Source organism: Peromyscus maniculatus, chromosome 4 (genome assembly GCF_049852395.1).
Source record: "Peromyscus maniculatus bairdii isolate BWxNUB_F1_BW_parent chromosome 4, HU_Pman_BW_mat_3.1, whole genome shotgun sequence".
Lineage (NCBI taxonomy): Eukaryota > Metazoa > Chordata > Mammalia > Rodentia > Cricetidae > Peromyscus > Peromyscus maniculatus.
Window position 1 is genome coordinate 98,635,400 of NC_134855.1, and position 16,408 is coordinate 98,651,807.

Here is a 16,408-nt window from a genome sequence, read left to right on the forward strand (position 1 = left end):
CTTTTGACGGTATGTGCATTAGTTACTTTTGTCACTCATGTAACCAATATCTGATGACAAAAGGCAACTTAAAAGCTGGGCGGTGGTGGTGGTGGTGTGGCGCACACCTTTAATCCCAGCACTCGGGAGGCAGAGGCAGGCAGAGCTCTGTGAATTCAAGGCCATCCTGGTCTACACAGTGAGATCCAGGACAGGCACCAAAGCTACACAGAGAAGCCCTGTCTCAAGAAGAAAAAAAAAAGCACCTTAAGGAAGGGAGGACTTATTTCGCCCCTAGTGTCAGGAGAGACAGATCGTGGTGGTGGGAAGGCATGCTAGAAGAAGCAGCTTATGGCTTGGGCAGCAGGATGTGAAGCTGCCTGTTCACATATGGGTCTCAGGACACAGGGGGGAGGCCAACGTGGGGCTAGCTTTCTCCTTTTTCCTTTGATACTCAGTCATCACCCAGCCATGGGATACTAATGTCCACATTCACTGTAGTCTCCCTCCTCAATTAATCCTCTCAAGAAAAGCCCTCACTGAGGTGACAGCGATGGGTCAGAGGTTAAGGGCACTGGCTGTTCTACCAGAGGATCCAAATTTGAATTCCAGTACCCACACGGAGGCTAACAACCCTCTATAACTCCAGGCCAGGGGATCTAATGCCTTCTTCTGGCCTCCACAGGCACCAGGCACACAAGTGATACACAGTCATACATGAAGACAAACACTCATACACATAAAATAAAAATAAATCTTTAAAAAAAAAGCCCACAGACAGACCCAAAAGTCTGTCTCATTAATGTTATAGGTGTTTCTTAATCCAATTTAGTTGACTATCAAATTAAGCATCAAAATAAGTAAAGTGTTCTTTGTCAAATTAACAGATTAAAGCTTCTGTGGATTTATTCAGTAAGAAAAGATAGGGAAAGCCAAACCGTACTTTCTAAAGGTAGAAAAATCTCTTACAAAATGGCAACGGACCACATAACTGTATAGCAAGAGCTCAGCAAATGAGTACCGCTACAAGGGTCTAGGCCCACACTCAGGGGCAGATTGAAGAGAAAGAATAAAGTTCTGAGGAAGCAGGTCTTTTTATATATATGTATTTTATTTTATAATTAACTTAATTTCACATATCAGTCGCAGATTCCCCCATGTTCCCTCCTCCCACTCTCCCCAGCCCTCCCCCCCCCCCATCCACCCCCTATTCCCACTTCCTCCAAGGCAAGGTCTTCCCTGGGGAGTCAGCCCAGCCTGGTAGACTCAGCTGAGGCAGGTCCAGTCCCCCTCCTCCCTACACCAAGGCTGAGCAAAGTGTCCCAGCATAGGCCCCAGGCTCCAAACAGCCAGCCCATGCACCAAGTGCCTGAGCTGACCTACTCTGGTGATCGGGTGGCCGAACACACTGGCTGTCATGATAGAACTCTCATCTGTCTGATGGAAGCGGATGCAGAGATCCATGGCCGAGCCCCAGGTGGAGCTCTGGGAGCCCAACTGGCGAGAGGAAGGAGGGATTATATGAGCAAGAGATATTGAGACCATGATTGGAAAAAGCACAGGGACAAATAGCCAGACTAGTGGAAACACATGAACTGTGAACCAATAGCTGAGGAGCCCCCATGGAACTGGCCCAGGCCCTCTGGATAAGATGAAGCAGGTCTTATCTGACATGCTTTGGAATTCTGAAAAAGTATAAAAAGTATTTCTGGCCGAGCAGTGGTAGCATACTCCTTTAGGGTGGCAGAGGCAGGCGGATCTCTGTGAGTTCAAGGTCAGCCTGGTCTACAGAGTAAGTTCCAGGAAAGGCACCAAAGCTAACCAGAGAAACCCTGTCTCGAAAAACCAAAAAAAAAAAAAAAAAAAAAAAGTATTTCTGGATTGATAATGTATGTGTACACATTCATGCTGTGGATATGCATAGCAGATAATACCCAGCACTTGGAGTGATAACTTATGATTTACTTTACTTTTCTTTTCTTTTTTCAAGACAGTGTTTCTCTGGTTGTCCTAGAACTCACTCTGCAGACCAGGCTGGCCTGAAACTCAGAGATCTGCCTGCCTCTGCCTCTGAGTGCTGGGGAAAAGGCATGTGCCGCCACCACCTGGTAATTTATGGTTTTCTAAATTCTCTTTTTTTTTTTTTTTTAAGATTGAATGATTGATTTTGTTTTTGTTTTTTTTTTTTAAAGATTTTATTTATTTATTAGGTTTACAGCATGTATGACTGCAGCCAGAAGAGGGCACCAGATCTCATTACAGATGGTTGGGAGCCACCATGTGGTTGTTGGGAATTGAACTCAGGACCTTTGGAAGAGCAGTTAGTGCTCTTAACCTCTGAGCCATCTCTCCAGGCCCCAATTGATTGATTTATTATGTATACAGTGTTCTGCTTGCCTGTGTCCCTGCAGGCCAGAAGAGGGCACCAGATCTCATTACAGATGGTTGTGAGCCACCATATGGTTGCTGGGAATTGAACTCAGGACCTCTGGAAGCACAGCCAGTGCTCTTATTCTATGAGCCATCTCTCCAGCCCCTAAATTTTTATTTTTCACAAATTTTGAGTAAAATACAGACAGTAAATATGAAAAAGGATTATAAGCAGAAAACGTATGTGGTAGTCATATGCATAAAATAATAATACCTAATTTGGGACATTATATACTTTTCAAAGTATTTCATATAACTTTGAAGTAGATTAGGAGGACACTTTCAATTATACATGGAAAACAAATTGAGGGTAGAGTGACATAAATTTTTTTTTTTTCCAGAAAGTCACAAGGCAAATTAAATGTGACATTAAGTGACGTCTTAAAATTCTGATCCTCTTGTAGCTTTGGGTTATTTATTTATTTATTTATTTTGTCAAAAATGATTGCCTAGAGACAGGGGACATCGTCTTCCATGTCACTTCAGATGGCTCGAGGAGCAATGTGTTTGCTGTGGAGCCTGCAGTCTAGGAGAACTGACCCTACTACTGCCCTCCAACCACTACGGAGTGCCGTGGCATGTGACCCTGGCCAAACCATACACACTCATTTACACACACAAAGCAAGAAACTTTGCCTAAAAAAAAAACCTCAAACCATCCAATTTTACTAAAATATATAAAACTTTAGGGAGAAAAAAATGGACAAAGAAACAATTTTACAAATAAAGAAGAAGAAAAAAGGAAGGCTAGTTTCAATTTTTATTTTTGTAAACTTTTTCTTTTTGAGGTGGGGTCTCACTGTGTACCTCACCTCTTCGTGGCCTGGAACTCACTACGCACATCAGGCTGGCCTCACACTCACAGAGATCCACCTGCCTCTGACTCCTGAGTGTGTGCCATTACACCCCACTTCACAAACTATTTAGATACTTACGAGGATTGAACTCCAAAACTCAGGATGGAATGAAACTCAAAAGTTGAATCCCCCATTCCTTGATGAAACAGGACAGGAACTGCTTGAGGCTCTCCTTAAAAAGCAAGTGGAAAAAGAAATTAAGACTAAGTTTAGTCTAACAGTCAATTATCTAGCTGTTTAAGCCATACATGATTCCCTTAGAAATGTTAGTAAGCAGTAAACAATCGCCCTTAATTTCTCTACCTACATAACATTGAGGTGCTGTTCTTTCTACATATAAATGTCACACATGTTTGATTTTTTTGTTTGTTTACTTTAAAGGTACCATATAGTGCTGCTCTCTGCATTTTGCTTTTTTTACCTAACAGGTAATGAGTATATGAGTATTTTGTCATATTGGTAGCTTTCCTTTTTTTTTTTTTTTTTTTTTTTTGGTTTTTCGAGATGGGGTTTCTCTGTGTAGCTTTGCACCTTTCCTGGGACTCACTTGGTAGTCCAGGCTGGCCTCGAACTCACAGAGATCCACCTGGCTCTGCCTCCCGAGTGCTGGGATTAAAGGCATGCACCATCACCGCCCAACTTTTTTTTTTTTTTTAATTTTAAAAACTGCATTTGTAGGCAGATCTTAGAGTTTGAGACCTGCTTGGTCCACACAGAGAGCTAGTTTGAGGACAGCCAAAGCTACACAGAGAAACCCTGCTTCAAAGACCCCAAACTGCATTTGTATTTAGTGTACAGTATATGTGTGAGTGTGTTTCTGTTCATGTGCACACATGTCACATATGTGGTACCACATGTGTAGTCCAGAGGACAACTCAGGGGACTTGGTTCTCTCCAGCCGAATTTTTATGAACACACACGAATCTAAATAATGGAAAGTTTTTACTCTTATATTTGAATATGCTGCTTTCCTGATTATTTATGTTCTTTTGATATGCAATTTCATCATGAAGATACCTATCCCATGGTCTCCTTGATGACCCCACTTATTAAAACATTAAAAAATGAAAACATATTTTCTCAATGCTTCAACTTTAAATGCAAGTCATAAATTCACAGTAGCTGGAAACAGATGCTCAACATATGCCTCAGACTAGGAGATAATTTTCATCATTATCAATTAAGGACTCATTGGCTGAGTGTAACGGGCATCGGAAGGAATATTGTCAGAAGCCATGAATCTTAAACTGTAGTAAATACAGCAAAGGGAAGCTTAAGTTGTGATGTGGGTGACATATTGTTCTCTTGTTGTTTTAATTTTGACAAAAATGTGTTAAGCAATTATGTCAATATTATTAAAATATAATCTAAGTTTTCTTAAAAAAAAAAAAAAAGAAAGAAAGAAAGGTCCTCAAATAAAGTTTTAAATCTGGATGTGATGGTGCCTGTGTGTAGTCTTAGCCTTGAAGAGAATGAGGCAGGAGAACTGCTTAAACTCAGGAGTTGCAGTGTAGCCTGGACAAGATTGCAAGAACCTTTCTTGAACCCACAAAACCAAACAATACAAACTGGACTTTGCCTTCATTTATTGATTTATAAGCAAATAAAGACATTTCTTCACTAAATGCTGTGTGCACATGGTGGGGTATATATGCATGTGTGTACATGTGTATATACAGGCTCATGAGTGCATGTGTGTGCGTGAGGAGGCCAGAGGAGAACACACAGCACCTGCTCTATTGCTTTCCACGTTATTTTTAGAGCAGATCTCTCAGGCTCCTAGGACCCACCCATTCACTCCCCTACAGCCCTGGGCTGGGGATCCCAATGCAGATCCCCACAGCAGGCCCTTGCTCATTGAGCATCTCCCTAACCCCTCTTCAAACACCTTAAGTGATCTTCTAATCTTATTTTTCTAAGCATAGCTCTATAACAACACTTGTCACTCAGCTGTAGAAAATATGTACATAAGGTAACAGCATTAATATATTTTTGTTATTAATATGAAGGCAGAATATTACATGATAGTTTCTCTCTCATACAAAAAAATGATTAAACTGAGTAAATTGATAGCCAAAAGTCTTGGACTCAAAAAATTTCTATTTCCTGATATTCAACAAATCTGTACTTTCAAACCATATTTTGGCACAATAATTACTTGTTTACAAAAATTAAAGATTAAGGGGTTGTAGAGCTGGCTCAGTGGTTAAGAGCAATAACTAGCTGCTCTTCCTGAGGACCCAGCTCACAACTGTCTGTAATTTCAGTTCCTGAGATCAATGTCCTCTTCTAGGTTCTGACCAGATTCACAAGTAGTGCACAGACAAACATACACGTAGGCAAAACACTTATAAATATCAAATTAAATCTAAAAAATTACACATTTAGAAACAATTTTCACCCATCTAATACAGATAGATTTCAACAAACCTTTAGCATGCTTCATATTATAACCTGATATTCTGGCAAGAACTGTCTGTATCCACCGGGCCAAGGTCAAAAGTTGAGAAAGAGCCTCTGCATTCTCACTACAAAAAAATAACATTTAGAAATGGTCAATCTACAGGGCTAAACTTGTGGAGTCTTTTCTTAAATAAATGGATCGAATTCTGTGGGGCATGGTAACATGACCTTTAATCCTAGCATTTGAAAGGCAGAGGCAGGCAGATTTCTATGAGTTCGAATCCAGCCTGGTCTACATAATGAGTTCCAGGCCAGCAAGAGATATATAGTGAGACCTCATCTCAAACAAAAATAATTTAAGTAAAATTAAAACATCAAGTTTTGGGCTAGAGACATGGCTTAGAGATTAAGAGCACTGCTTGCTCTTCCAGAGGTCCTGAGTTCAGTTCCCAGCAACCACATTACAGATGGAGATCTGGTGCGCAGGCAGAGCTCTGTATACATAAATAAATCTTTTTTTTTTTTTTTTTTTTTTTTTTTGGTTTTTCGAGACAGGGTTTCTCTGTGTAGCTTTAGCGCCTTTCCTGAAACTCAGAGATCCGCCTGCCTCTTGAGTGCTGGGATTAAAGGTGTGCACCACCACCGCCTAGCTATAAATAAATCTTAAAAAAAAAAAAAATCAAGTTCCTTCAGATCATTAACATTGTAGGTCATGGAAATGTGACTAAAAAAAATGTAGTTGGTACTATGACTAAGACATTACCATACATCTATGACTGAGAAGTAATAAAATACCAGTAAATGGAAAATACCACTGTGGTTACTCATCAACTACTAGGTGATGTCATTGACAACCTGATTTCTCCACACACAATCTACAGGTTTTAGGTTCTGACATATGCCAAGTTGGTCACTTCTTTCTACCTCTACCCACTACCCTCCTGAAAGTCCTACTGTCCCTCACATGAACCATTTCAATGGCTTCTTAATAGTTTTTTCCCTTTTACTTTTTTTATTTAATTAATTAGGGTTTTTTGTTTGTTTGTTTGGTTGGATTTGGTTTTGATTTTTCAAGACAGGGTTTCTCTGTGTAGTCCTGGCTGTCCCAGAACTCAGTATGTAGACCAGGCTGGCCTCCAACTCAGAGATCCACTTGTCTCTGCCTCCTGAGTGTTGGGATTAAATGTGTGTACCACCACCACTGATATATTTTTGTCTTATTTTTTCCCCTTAAGACCAAACCCAGGGCCTTACCACTGAGCTAAATTCTCAAACCATGAGGGGCCTGTGCTCTTGATGTGACACATTCTAAACCTATTTTCCTTTGGAGAAAAACAACTGTTTATTCCTCACTTGGATCTCAGAGACCAGCTACCTGAAAATTCTATGTATAGTATCAGGCACTGGCCAGACTCTAGGATTTCCTTGGTATTTCTCATAGCTCAGCAACTCATATTAGATTATAAGCTTCTCCTTCATGGAATGTATGCTCCATAAAATAAGACTATAAAATAATAATTCACTGAAAGGACAGTCTTTTTATTTTTTTAAGATTTACTTATTTAGGTATATGGGTGTTTTGTCTACATGTACATCTGCACAGCAGAAGAGGGTACTGGATCCCCCAGGGACTAGTTATAGCTGGTTGTGATCCATCACATGGATATTGGGAATTGAACACAGGACTCGGCCATAATTATTTATTTATTTACTTACTTATGTATTTATTTATGTCTTTATTTATGTATGATTTATTTATTTATTTAGTATTTTGCCTGCATGCATGTCTGTGTGAAGATGTTAGATCTTGGAGTTAGAGACAGTTGTTAGCTGCCATGTGGGTGCTGGGAATTTAACCTGGGTCCTCTGGAAGAGCAGTCAGTGCTCTTAACCACTGAGCCATCTCTTCAGCCCCCCAGCCAGTGCTCTTAATCAATGAGCCTTAATCTCTCCAGGCTCTGAAAGGGCAGTCTTTTTTTTTTTTTTTTAAGATTTATTTATTTATTTATTATGTATACAGTGTTCTGCTTGCATGCCAGAAGAGGATGCCAGATCTCATTACAGATGGTTGGGAGCCACCATGTGGTTGCTGGGAATTAACTCAGGACCTTTGGAAGAGCAGTCAGTGCTCTTAACTGCTAAGCCATCTCTCCAGTCCCTGGAAGGGCAGTCTTGAAGGAAGTAAAATATAAAATGAACTGTGCAAAATTTGAATACCTACCATAAATTTGACCTAAGAAATCTCTTTGTTTCTTAAAAGTGAAAGTGTATTATGACTGGTCATGACTTAAAAAACAAGAAAACACACAAAAAAAACCTAACATGAGTTTTAGAAAAAAACTTATATGTACATGATGTGAGTGTATATGTAAGTATTGATGTGTGTAAGTGCAGGTGTGTGCATGTCACAGTAAATATGTAGACATCAGAACATAACCTTCACTATTGTTTCTTGCTACTAACTTGTTTGGGATAATCTCCTTGTTGTTCACTGGTGCACACACTGGGCTAGCTGGTCCATAGACTTCCAGAGTTTCTCCTCTCCCCCGCCCCCACCCCCCACACACATAGGAGGCTGGGCTGACAGACCAGTGCTAAAGAGACTAGCTCTTACATGAGTTCTAAAGATTTGAACTCTCCTTCTACTTGTACAGAAAGCATTTTAACCAACTGAAGCATCTCCCCAGACCAGTTTTACAGTCTTTGATCAATTTATTGTATAATGTTTTACATCAAATGTCAGTTTGGGGGCTGGAGAGACGGCTCAGCAGGTAAGAGCACACAGGGTTCTTGCAGACGACCCGAGTGTAGTTCTTGTACCCACAGTTCACAACTACCTGTTAACACAGCTCCGGGGATATGACACCTCTTGGTCATTGAGGGGAAATTCCCTCACATATGCACATGTACATACTCCCCCACCACCACAAAAACAAAATATATATATATATACATATATATGTAAATGTAGCTTAGTTAAGAAAGTTAAAGAAGTCAGTTGCTGAGCATTCCTTTAAAATTTTAGAGAGCAATTAGATATTTATCTTCATTTGGGGGAGTTACCCTGTATAAAAAGCTTATGTAAGCCAACAAGAAGTTGGAAATGGCTGGGCATGGTGGCATAGGCCTGTAATCTCAGCGCTCAGGAAACTAAGGCAAGAGAGTCATGAGTTCAAGATAGCCTAGGCTGCACAGTAAAGCCTTGTTTCAAAAAAACTGAAACCATACAAACACCTCTGCCCGTCGTCAGAAGTGAGAAGTAAGGTCTGGGTTCAAATCCTGAAATCTCTCCTGGAACAAGCAAAAATCACTCAGTCTCAATCCAATTCTTTATGTTTAAATGGAAATATTACTGCCAACTTCAGTAGATTACTGAGTGGCAAGTGCATGGTACATTGTCTAGAGCTTATTAATTATTCAATAAATGAAAGGCAAATCTTTCTGACACTTGTTCCCATGAGGTGACATTACATGTCCAAATATGATAAATATGAGAAATTCCAAACTGAATTTTCCAATGACATAGAATAGTAAAGGTAAAGTGACCACTTCTTGACTCCGCTTGCTAAACACATCCCTTTCATATACCTTTGTTGTGGAGGACATAATCAACTCATGCTGTTGTTCTGTGGTGTGCCGCACATGCGCAGGAGGTATGCAACACTGAATGATAATATCTCTAGCCAAAGCATGTTTTCAAATTAGTAAAACCATTTTCATTGGAGGAACAGAACTATCATTACAAATTTACCCATTTTTAAATAATTTAAGAGTAACTTGTTTGTTCTTAGATAGGGTCTCACTATCTAGCCTTTGTTAGCCTGTAACCTGCTACACAGACTAGGGTGGCCTCAAACTCAGAGATCTTCTTGCCTCAGTCTCCTAAGTACTGGCATTAAAGGTGTGTACCACCACATGTGGCTAAGATAACAATTTTGTTTAGTATATGTGCTGCCGAAGCGAGCACAAGATAACAATTTTGTTATCATCAGTACAATAGTAAGAATATGGGCCGGGTGGTGGCGAACACCTTTAATCCCAGCACTCGGGAGGCAGAGGCAGGTGGATCTCTGTTAGTTCGAGGTCAGTCTGGTCTCCAAAGAGAGTTCCAGGAAAGGCACAAAGCTACACAGAGAAACCCTGTCTCAAAAAACAAAATACAAAAAAAAAAAAAAAGAATACGGACATATATAATGAAATTCTAAAAATTATTAAGAACTAGTGATGCCTATTAAATTGCATTAGTAGATTACCAGAATATACACTATTTTAAATTTTAAATGTTCACACATTATTCAAAGATATGATCAATGTAATGAGTGCTTTTATTTATTTTTATCATTAACTTTTTGTACAGCTCTCCGATAGGACTTGTACCTCTGGGGTTTTACTGCTGTAACAGCGGGTGGAAGACAAGTGCATTACACACTGCCTTGAGTAAAGGAACATCCTAGTTCTCTTCAACACCAAACTGCGTTTTTAATCTCAGTTGAAAGGAAAATGCAAGCTATGGACTAAGAATCATAATAATTTCTGTAAGAAAAAGGAAGCCAGTAATCTGGCAAAAAAGCAAGTTAAAGTTAAGGACAGCTTGAAAGCAAGCACCCGAACCAAGTTTAAACGAACGCACCTGTTGATCTTCTGAGGCTGCACAGGAATGATGGGGATGACCGTGTTGCACAGAGACTTGCAGAGCGGGCACAGGTACTCTCCACTCTCCAAGTCAAACAGGTCAACATGAATGCGCTGCTGAGAGCTTAGCTGTACAGCTTCAAAATACCTGCAAATTCAAGACGGAGGTCCACTTACAACAAATCACGTGGCTTTGATCTACTCCAAAAAAAGTGCTAGAATTTTGGTCTTAATAAGTATCTTCAGAACTTATATGCAAAAACACGTATTATAATTCTAGAAAAAACAGAATTCCATTTTGGGTATGGATAAAGTGGAAAATACATTACAGCAGATACAAATTTGATCTTAACTTGCCCCCTGCCTTAAGAGCAAGTGGACATAGCTAGAGACTCCCAGTGGACATCTACAGCACTGAGGGCTTTCAATGGAAAATTATGCTTTTAATCTGATGGCAAATGAGTAAACTATACAAAAAAAAAAAACCTATCAGAAATTACATTTTGAAATTTTTATCTTTTCTCAAGATAAAACTAGAATTTGTCATATTGTAAAGATACTTATTATATTTGTTTGTTTGTTTGTTTTCCGAGACAGGGTTTCTCTGTGTAGCTTTGCACCTTTCCTGTAACTCACTCTGTAGCCCAGGCTGTCCTTGAACTCACAGAGATCCACCTGCTTCTGCCTCCCAAGTGCTGGTATTACAGGCATGTGCCACCACCACCTTGGCCTAAGTTTGGGTAATATTTTTACATAAAGCTTATTGCTTCTCTTACATGACTAGCAGCAGACAGTGCTAATACCATCCATTTGTGATAAGCAAGTGCATTTTCAGTGCTAGGAACTGAGCCAGGGAGCACACTGTGCGTGTCAAGTACATGCTATATTATCAAACTATACTTCTAACCCCTGAAAACATTAAGCTGAGAACTTTAAACATCAATTTCTAAGGCTTACAATAAATAGAAATATAATTAGTATCATGCAAAAAGGATTAGTAATTAAAATTGCTTAAATTATTCCAGTAAGAAATACAGAAAGAAGACATGAGAAAACATGCCTTTTTGTGGAGTCTAGTGAATGTCAATGTTCCTAGTCTCTTTCAAGAACATGTCAGAAGGACAACTTACTTCTGCCAGCATACTGCATGCATTACATGACCACAGCTTCCTGTATAAGTTCCATGTGCAAGGTCTGGATCCATGAAAAGAGGGTCCAGGGTTTCTGGTTCAGAAAGACACAATTAAGAGGTAGGTTCTTAGTTTTCTAGAGTGTTAAGGAGGTGGGAGTGGAGGAAAAAGTTTTCAGATCTAAAGTTCTGGTCACAAAGTTTTATTTCTTAAGAGGGTCTAAGTATAACAATGACAGCAGTATACATTTTCCTAATCGTAAGAAAAAAGGCAGAAGGCAGCAAGGCCATCACGTTAGATTCTGAAATCTGTATGGATTAACAACTCTATATTCATTCACACTGTCATTTTGAACAGTAGTAGGTTTAAGCTGCATTATATTGGTGATTATATTGCTTTCCTCTGCTTCAAGAACAAATGTGCCTTAGTAATTTTGAAGAATAATTTGAACACATGACAACTTATAAAGAAGATTTATTTTTATATGAGGGTTTGCCTGCATGTGTGTCTGTGCACCATGTGTGTGCCTGGTTCCCAAAAAGGCCCGAAGAGGGCACCGGACCCTCGGCAACTAGACTTGCAGACAGTTATGAGCCATCATGGAGACCCAGGTCCTCTGCAAGAGCAGCAAGTGCCCTTCACTGCTGAGCCACCTCTCTAGCCACTATAAATGATAATTTTAAGAGAGGGTAAAAGAACAAAAACAACAACAAAAAAAACCCTAGAGCAGGGCCTTCAAATTATGATATCATTGCATTACTCAGGGCCTGAGGCCAGTTAAGGCCTCTGCCTCAGTTCCTTCATTTATAAGATGGTATCTAATGTTCAAGGTTGTTGTGAAGATTAAGTAAGCAAATACAGGATTTAATCAGTGACTGGAACATATTAAATACTAATAAATGTTAGTTTATTATCCTCATCATTACTTCAAGGGAAGTTAAAAAACAAAGCAGCTAACTTCTGATAAGTATGATGTGTTACCTAATTAAAATCTTATAAAGTAAATGTTTAATATCAATCTAATCATAAGGCAGAAAGATAAATTCACACTGTGAGACACTGGATAAGATTATTAATCTGCATTCATCAAAACAGTTATTATCATAAAAAAAGGTGCAAGGGAATAGTCTATATTAAAACAACTAAAACACACTTATTTTGCTTTGTTTTTGAGACATTGTCTCAATGTGTAGCTTGGGCTGGTCTTGAACTCATTATGTAGGCCAGGCTCACCTCCATCTAACGGCAATCTTCCTACCTAAATTCTCCATGTGCTGGGATGACAGGCATGAGCCACCATGCCCAGGTAAAAGAAACTTCATCAAATATGTTTAGCTCTTTATTTTAAAAATATGCCTCCCCACTGAAGACATTTTGAGAATAGTTATAAAAATAAAGATTTTATATACATATATATATATAATATATATTTAATATATATATAAAATAGACTCCTCCTCAGTTTTGGGAAATGCATTCAGAAATACCTAGAGATGAAGTGTTATGAGGCCTGCAATCTACTTTCAAATGGTTCAGCAAGATAAAAATAAAGCCAAAAATAGATGGATTGAGTAATATGACCAAGAACTAACAAAAATAAAAACTAATAAAAAAGTCAATGTGGCATTTAAGAATCTAATCTATTTCACATATGAATATGTGATCTAACCAAACAGGACTTACATACAACCTCACTGCTAAACCTCTTTCAATGTTTATTTTTATTCTAATCACATAGAATTAGGCAGGAAAAGAAATGGCTGAAATTAGATTAAGCAAGCGATACATACCCCCTGCGAGGTCTATGGGCTTCCCCCTGTGTTGGGTTAAGGCGGTGGATTTCTGGACACAGGCTGATAATACCATGGCATTGTTTTCTAGTTTCACCTCTTGTTCTTCTTGGCAGAGGATGCACGTCAGCACCTCTTTTTCAGTGACAGCTGGACCCCGTTTAGGACCCAAAGCAATTCTAGAGTGGTCACTGACGGCTGGAGTGCTACCAAAAGAAACAACCAGAAATGAGGACATATGTTTTTTACATTTTGGTAGATTTTTTAAGTAAGTAAATAAAAACAAAAATTATATTTAACAGTATTACCTTTAAAAATCCACCCTGAATTTTCTGGCTTTAAGTAGTTAATTTTCTAACTAGAATATTCAGTTTGTTCTAAGTGCACAAAGAAATACATCACAGAATAGTATGTATATTATGATTCTATTTAATTTACTATATCAACAAAAGTGGGGCCATTTCTTTTTTTAATAATAAATATGTAGTATAGATATCAAAGAAATTCTATAAAATATAGAAAAATATTAAGGGAATAAAAAGCATTGCATTGACAATGTAACCACTAGTTACCTTGTTTATTTCTTCCTAGTTTGTTTTCTATTTATACTACACATTTTGTACAAACAACGTCATGTCATACATACATGGATTTATTCACTTAGATGTGGCCTTACTCATCTATACCTTTGTTATTTTGTCATGAGTTAGGATTTACTCAGCAACACGTGAAACAGCTGCCTAGTGCTACTCTTGTTCCTGTACCATAATGGTTTTATCCAATCCCTCTCATTAGACAACTAGGTTTCTATTTTAGTAGCTATTAAAACTACAAAAGTTTAAATCTTAATAAATTTTAATAATGTAGCAATCTTTAGGATCTACAGATATACTTGATAATAAAATACAAATGAAAGCAAATAAAAGCAACTATTTATAATGATTTGATTGTTATGCTGTCTCACATATTTTATTTTATTTTTTTCACTTAATTTTTTTTTTTGTTTGTTTGGTTTTTTTTTTTGTTTGTTTGTTTTTCGAGACAGGGTTTCTCTATGTAGCTTTGCACCTTTCCTGGATCTCGCTCTGTAGAGCTGGCCTCAAACTCACAAAGATCCGCCTGCCTCTGCCTCCCAAGTGCTGTGATTATCCTAAATAGCTTTGGTGGTGCATGCGCCAACACCGCCCGGCACTTAATTCTTATGATAAACATATGAGGTAAGTACTATAATTACCTCCATTCTCCCAGAGGGAGAAACTGAGGCCTAGAGATAATAAAAAACAGACCTAGGAACTCATCATTAGTAAGTAGTAAGACCAAGACATAACTGACACAGGTAACCTGGCCGCAGAGGCCTGCAAAATTATACAAGAAGCTCCCTAAAATATGATTCATCACTCAGTGAACTATAAATAACTCAAATGCTCATCAGTGTAAGTGAATTAACATAATATAAAAGATTACACAGTTTTCAAAGGGTACTGTTCAACGGTAGTAACATGTAGCCCGATATCCTTAGAGATATACTAAGTACGTATCATTGAAGCAAACAAAACAAAAAGCAGAATAAGATAAAACCACATAATTTTGTGACTACATATATTCACATGAAATAGTATAATAAAAAAATTCTGATATATATATATATAAAGCTTTTTTGGTTTTTGGGACAAAAATGAGTAGCTCAGGCTAGTCTCCAACCCATTGTAGCTCAAACTAGCCTTGAACTTTCAATCTTTCTTTTAACCTCTCGAATGCAGGGTTATGCATATAAAACGTATAACCACAGAAGGCCTAAAGGATTTGGTCAAGTACTCAAAGGAACTTTAGATTTACCTCAACCATTTGATTTTCAACAAGAAAATATAGTAATATAACTATAATTAAAACAGTAAATAAAAAAGGCATTAAGACAAAAAAATTAAAACTTAAGAGATTAAGAAATCTGTCTTCATCAACACTGGAAATGTCTTTTGCTTTTGAAGTTTTTTTCTTTGTTGAGAGTTTCATGGGGTTTCACTATGTGGCTCAGAATGATAGGAAACTCACTATAGCATTCGGAGCAGCCCTGCACTTATGGCATCCCTGCCTCTGCCTCTCAAGTGTTGGGATTACAAGCATGGCTTCATTGAGAACTTTTATGGAAAACCCTTATAATGTTAAAGAAAGAAGGAGAAAATATGGGAAATAATGTTTAAAGATTATAAATCAGGAAGACAAGAAGGAGCAAAGGCCTCCACAAAAATAGGCAAAAGACAGTAACAGGCATTTGGCAGAAGACGAAATGTACAAAGTCAGTAAACATTATGAGAATTCATCCTTGCACTAACTAGCAACCAGGAAATGTTTCCTTTGTAGTGTACGGTCCTAGGGATTGAACCTAGGGCCTCATGTATGCTGAGCCAGCACTCTACCACTGAGCTTCACTCCTAGCCCATACATTTTATTTGGTGGGAATGAACCATGTTCGTACACTAGGAGGAGTCAAAACTGACAGAGTCGGGGCTGGAGAGATGGCTCAGAGGTTAAGAGCACTGACTGCTCTTCCAGAGGTCCTCAGTTCAATTCCCAGCAACCACATGGTGGCTCACAACCCTCTGTAATGAGATCTGGTGCCCTCTTCTGTATCCAAAATAAATAAAATAAATCTTTAAAAAAAAAAAAAAAAAAAAAAAAAAAAAAAAAAAAAAAAAAACCTGACAGAGTCACCTGGAAAGACAATATGAAGCATCTGCAAAAATTTTAACCTAGCTAGGCGTGGTGGTGTACACCTTTAATCCCAGGCAGAAACAAGTAGATCTCTGTGAGTAGGAGGTCAGTCTGGTCTACAGAGTGACTTCTAGGACAGCCAAGGCTACATAGTGAGACACTATCTCAAAAATAAATAAGTTAGTTACATTACAATATTTGTTGAATTCTGCCCTGGGAGAACCACCGGCACGACAGAAGGAAGTCCATGTGAGAATGCTCTGACAAACTAATGAGGGGAAAGGAAGCATCTTAAACCTTACAAAGCAGATAAAGTACGTATAGCCACACCATGGCAGACTGTATATTGATAAAGAGTAAAAGAAGGATAAAGGAAGGAGGAAGGAGGACTATGATCAGAATGAATGATATACATGTATGAAACTGTCAAAGAATTTATTTAAAAAAGAAATGAGGGGATGGAAGTCAAAGGGCACAT

General features: G+C 38.4%; 1 protein-coding gene across 1 annotated transcript in view; it reads right to left on the reverse strand.

Moving 5' to 3' along the window:
* Window positions 1-16,408, reverse strand: part of Ubr1 (ubiquitin protein ligase E3 component n-recognin 1) — a 133,600-nt gene that overhangs the window by 31,155 nt on the left and 86,037 nt on the right. The window contains exons 30-34 of the mRNA XM_076570456.1: window positions 13,222-13,427; window positions 11,432-11,525; window positions 10,300-10,449; window positions 5,697-5,794; window positions 3,345-3,438 (exon numbers count right to left, since the gene is read on the reverse strand). Of these exons, the coding sequence (XP_076426571.1) occupies window positions 3,345-3,438; window positions 5,697-5,794; window positions 10,300-10,449; window positions 11,432-11,525; window positions 13,222-13,427 (642 nt within the window). The remainder of the gene's footprint in view (window positions 1-3,344; window positions 3,439-5,696; window positions 5,795-10,299; window positions 10,450-11,431; window positions 11,526-13,221; window positions 13,428-16,408) is intronic.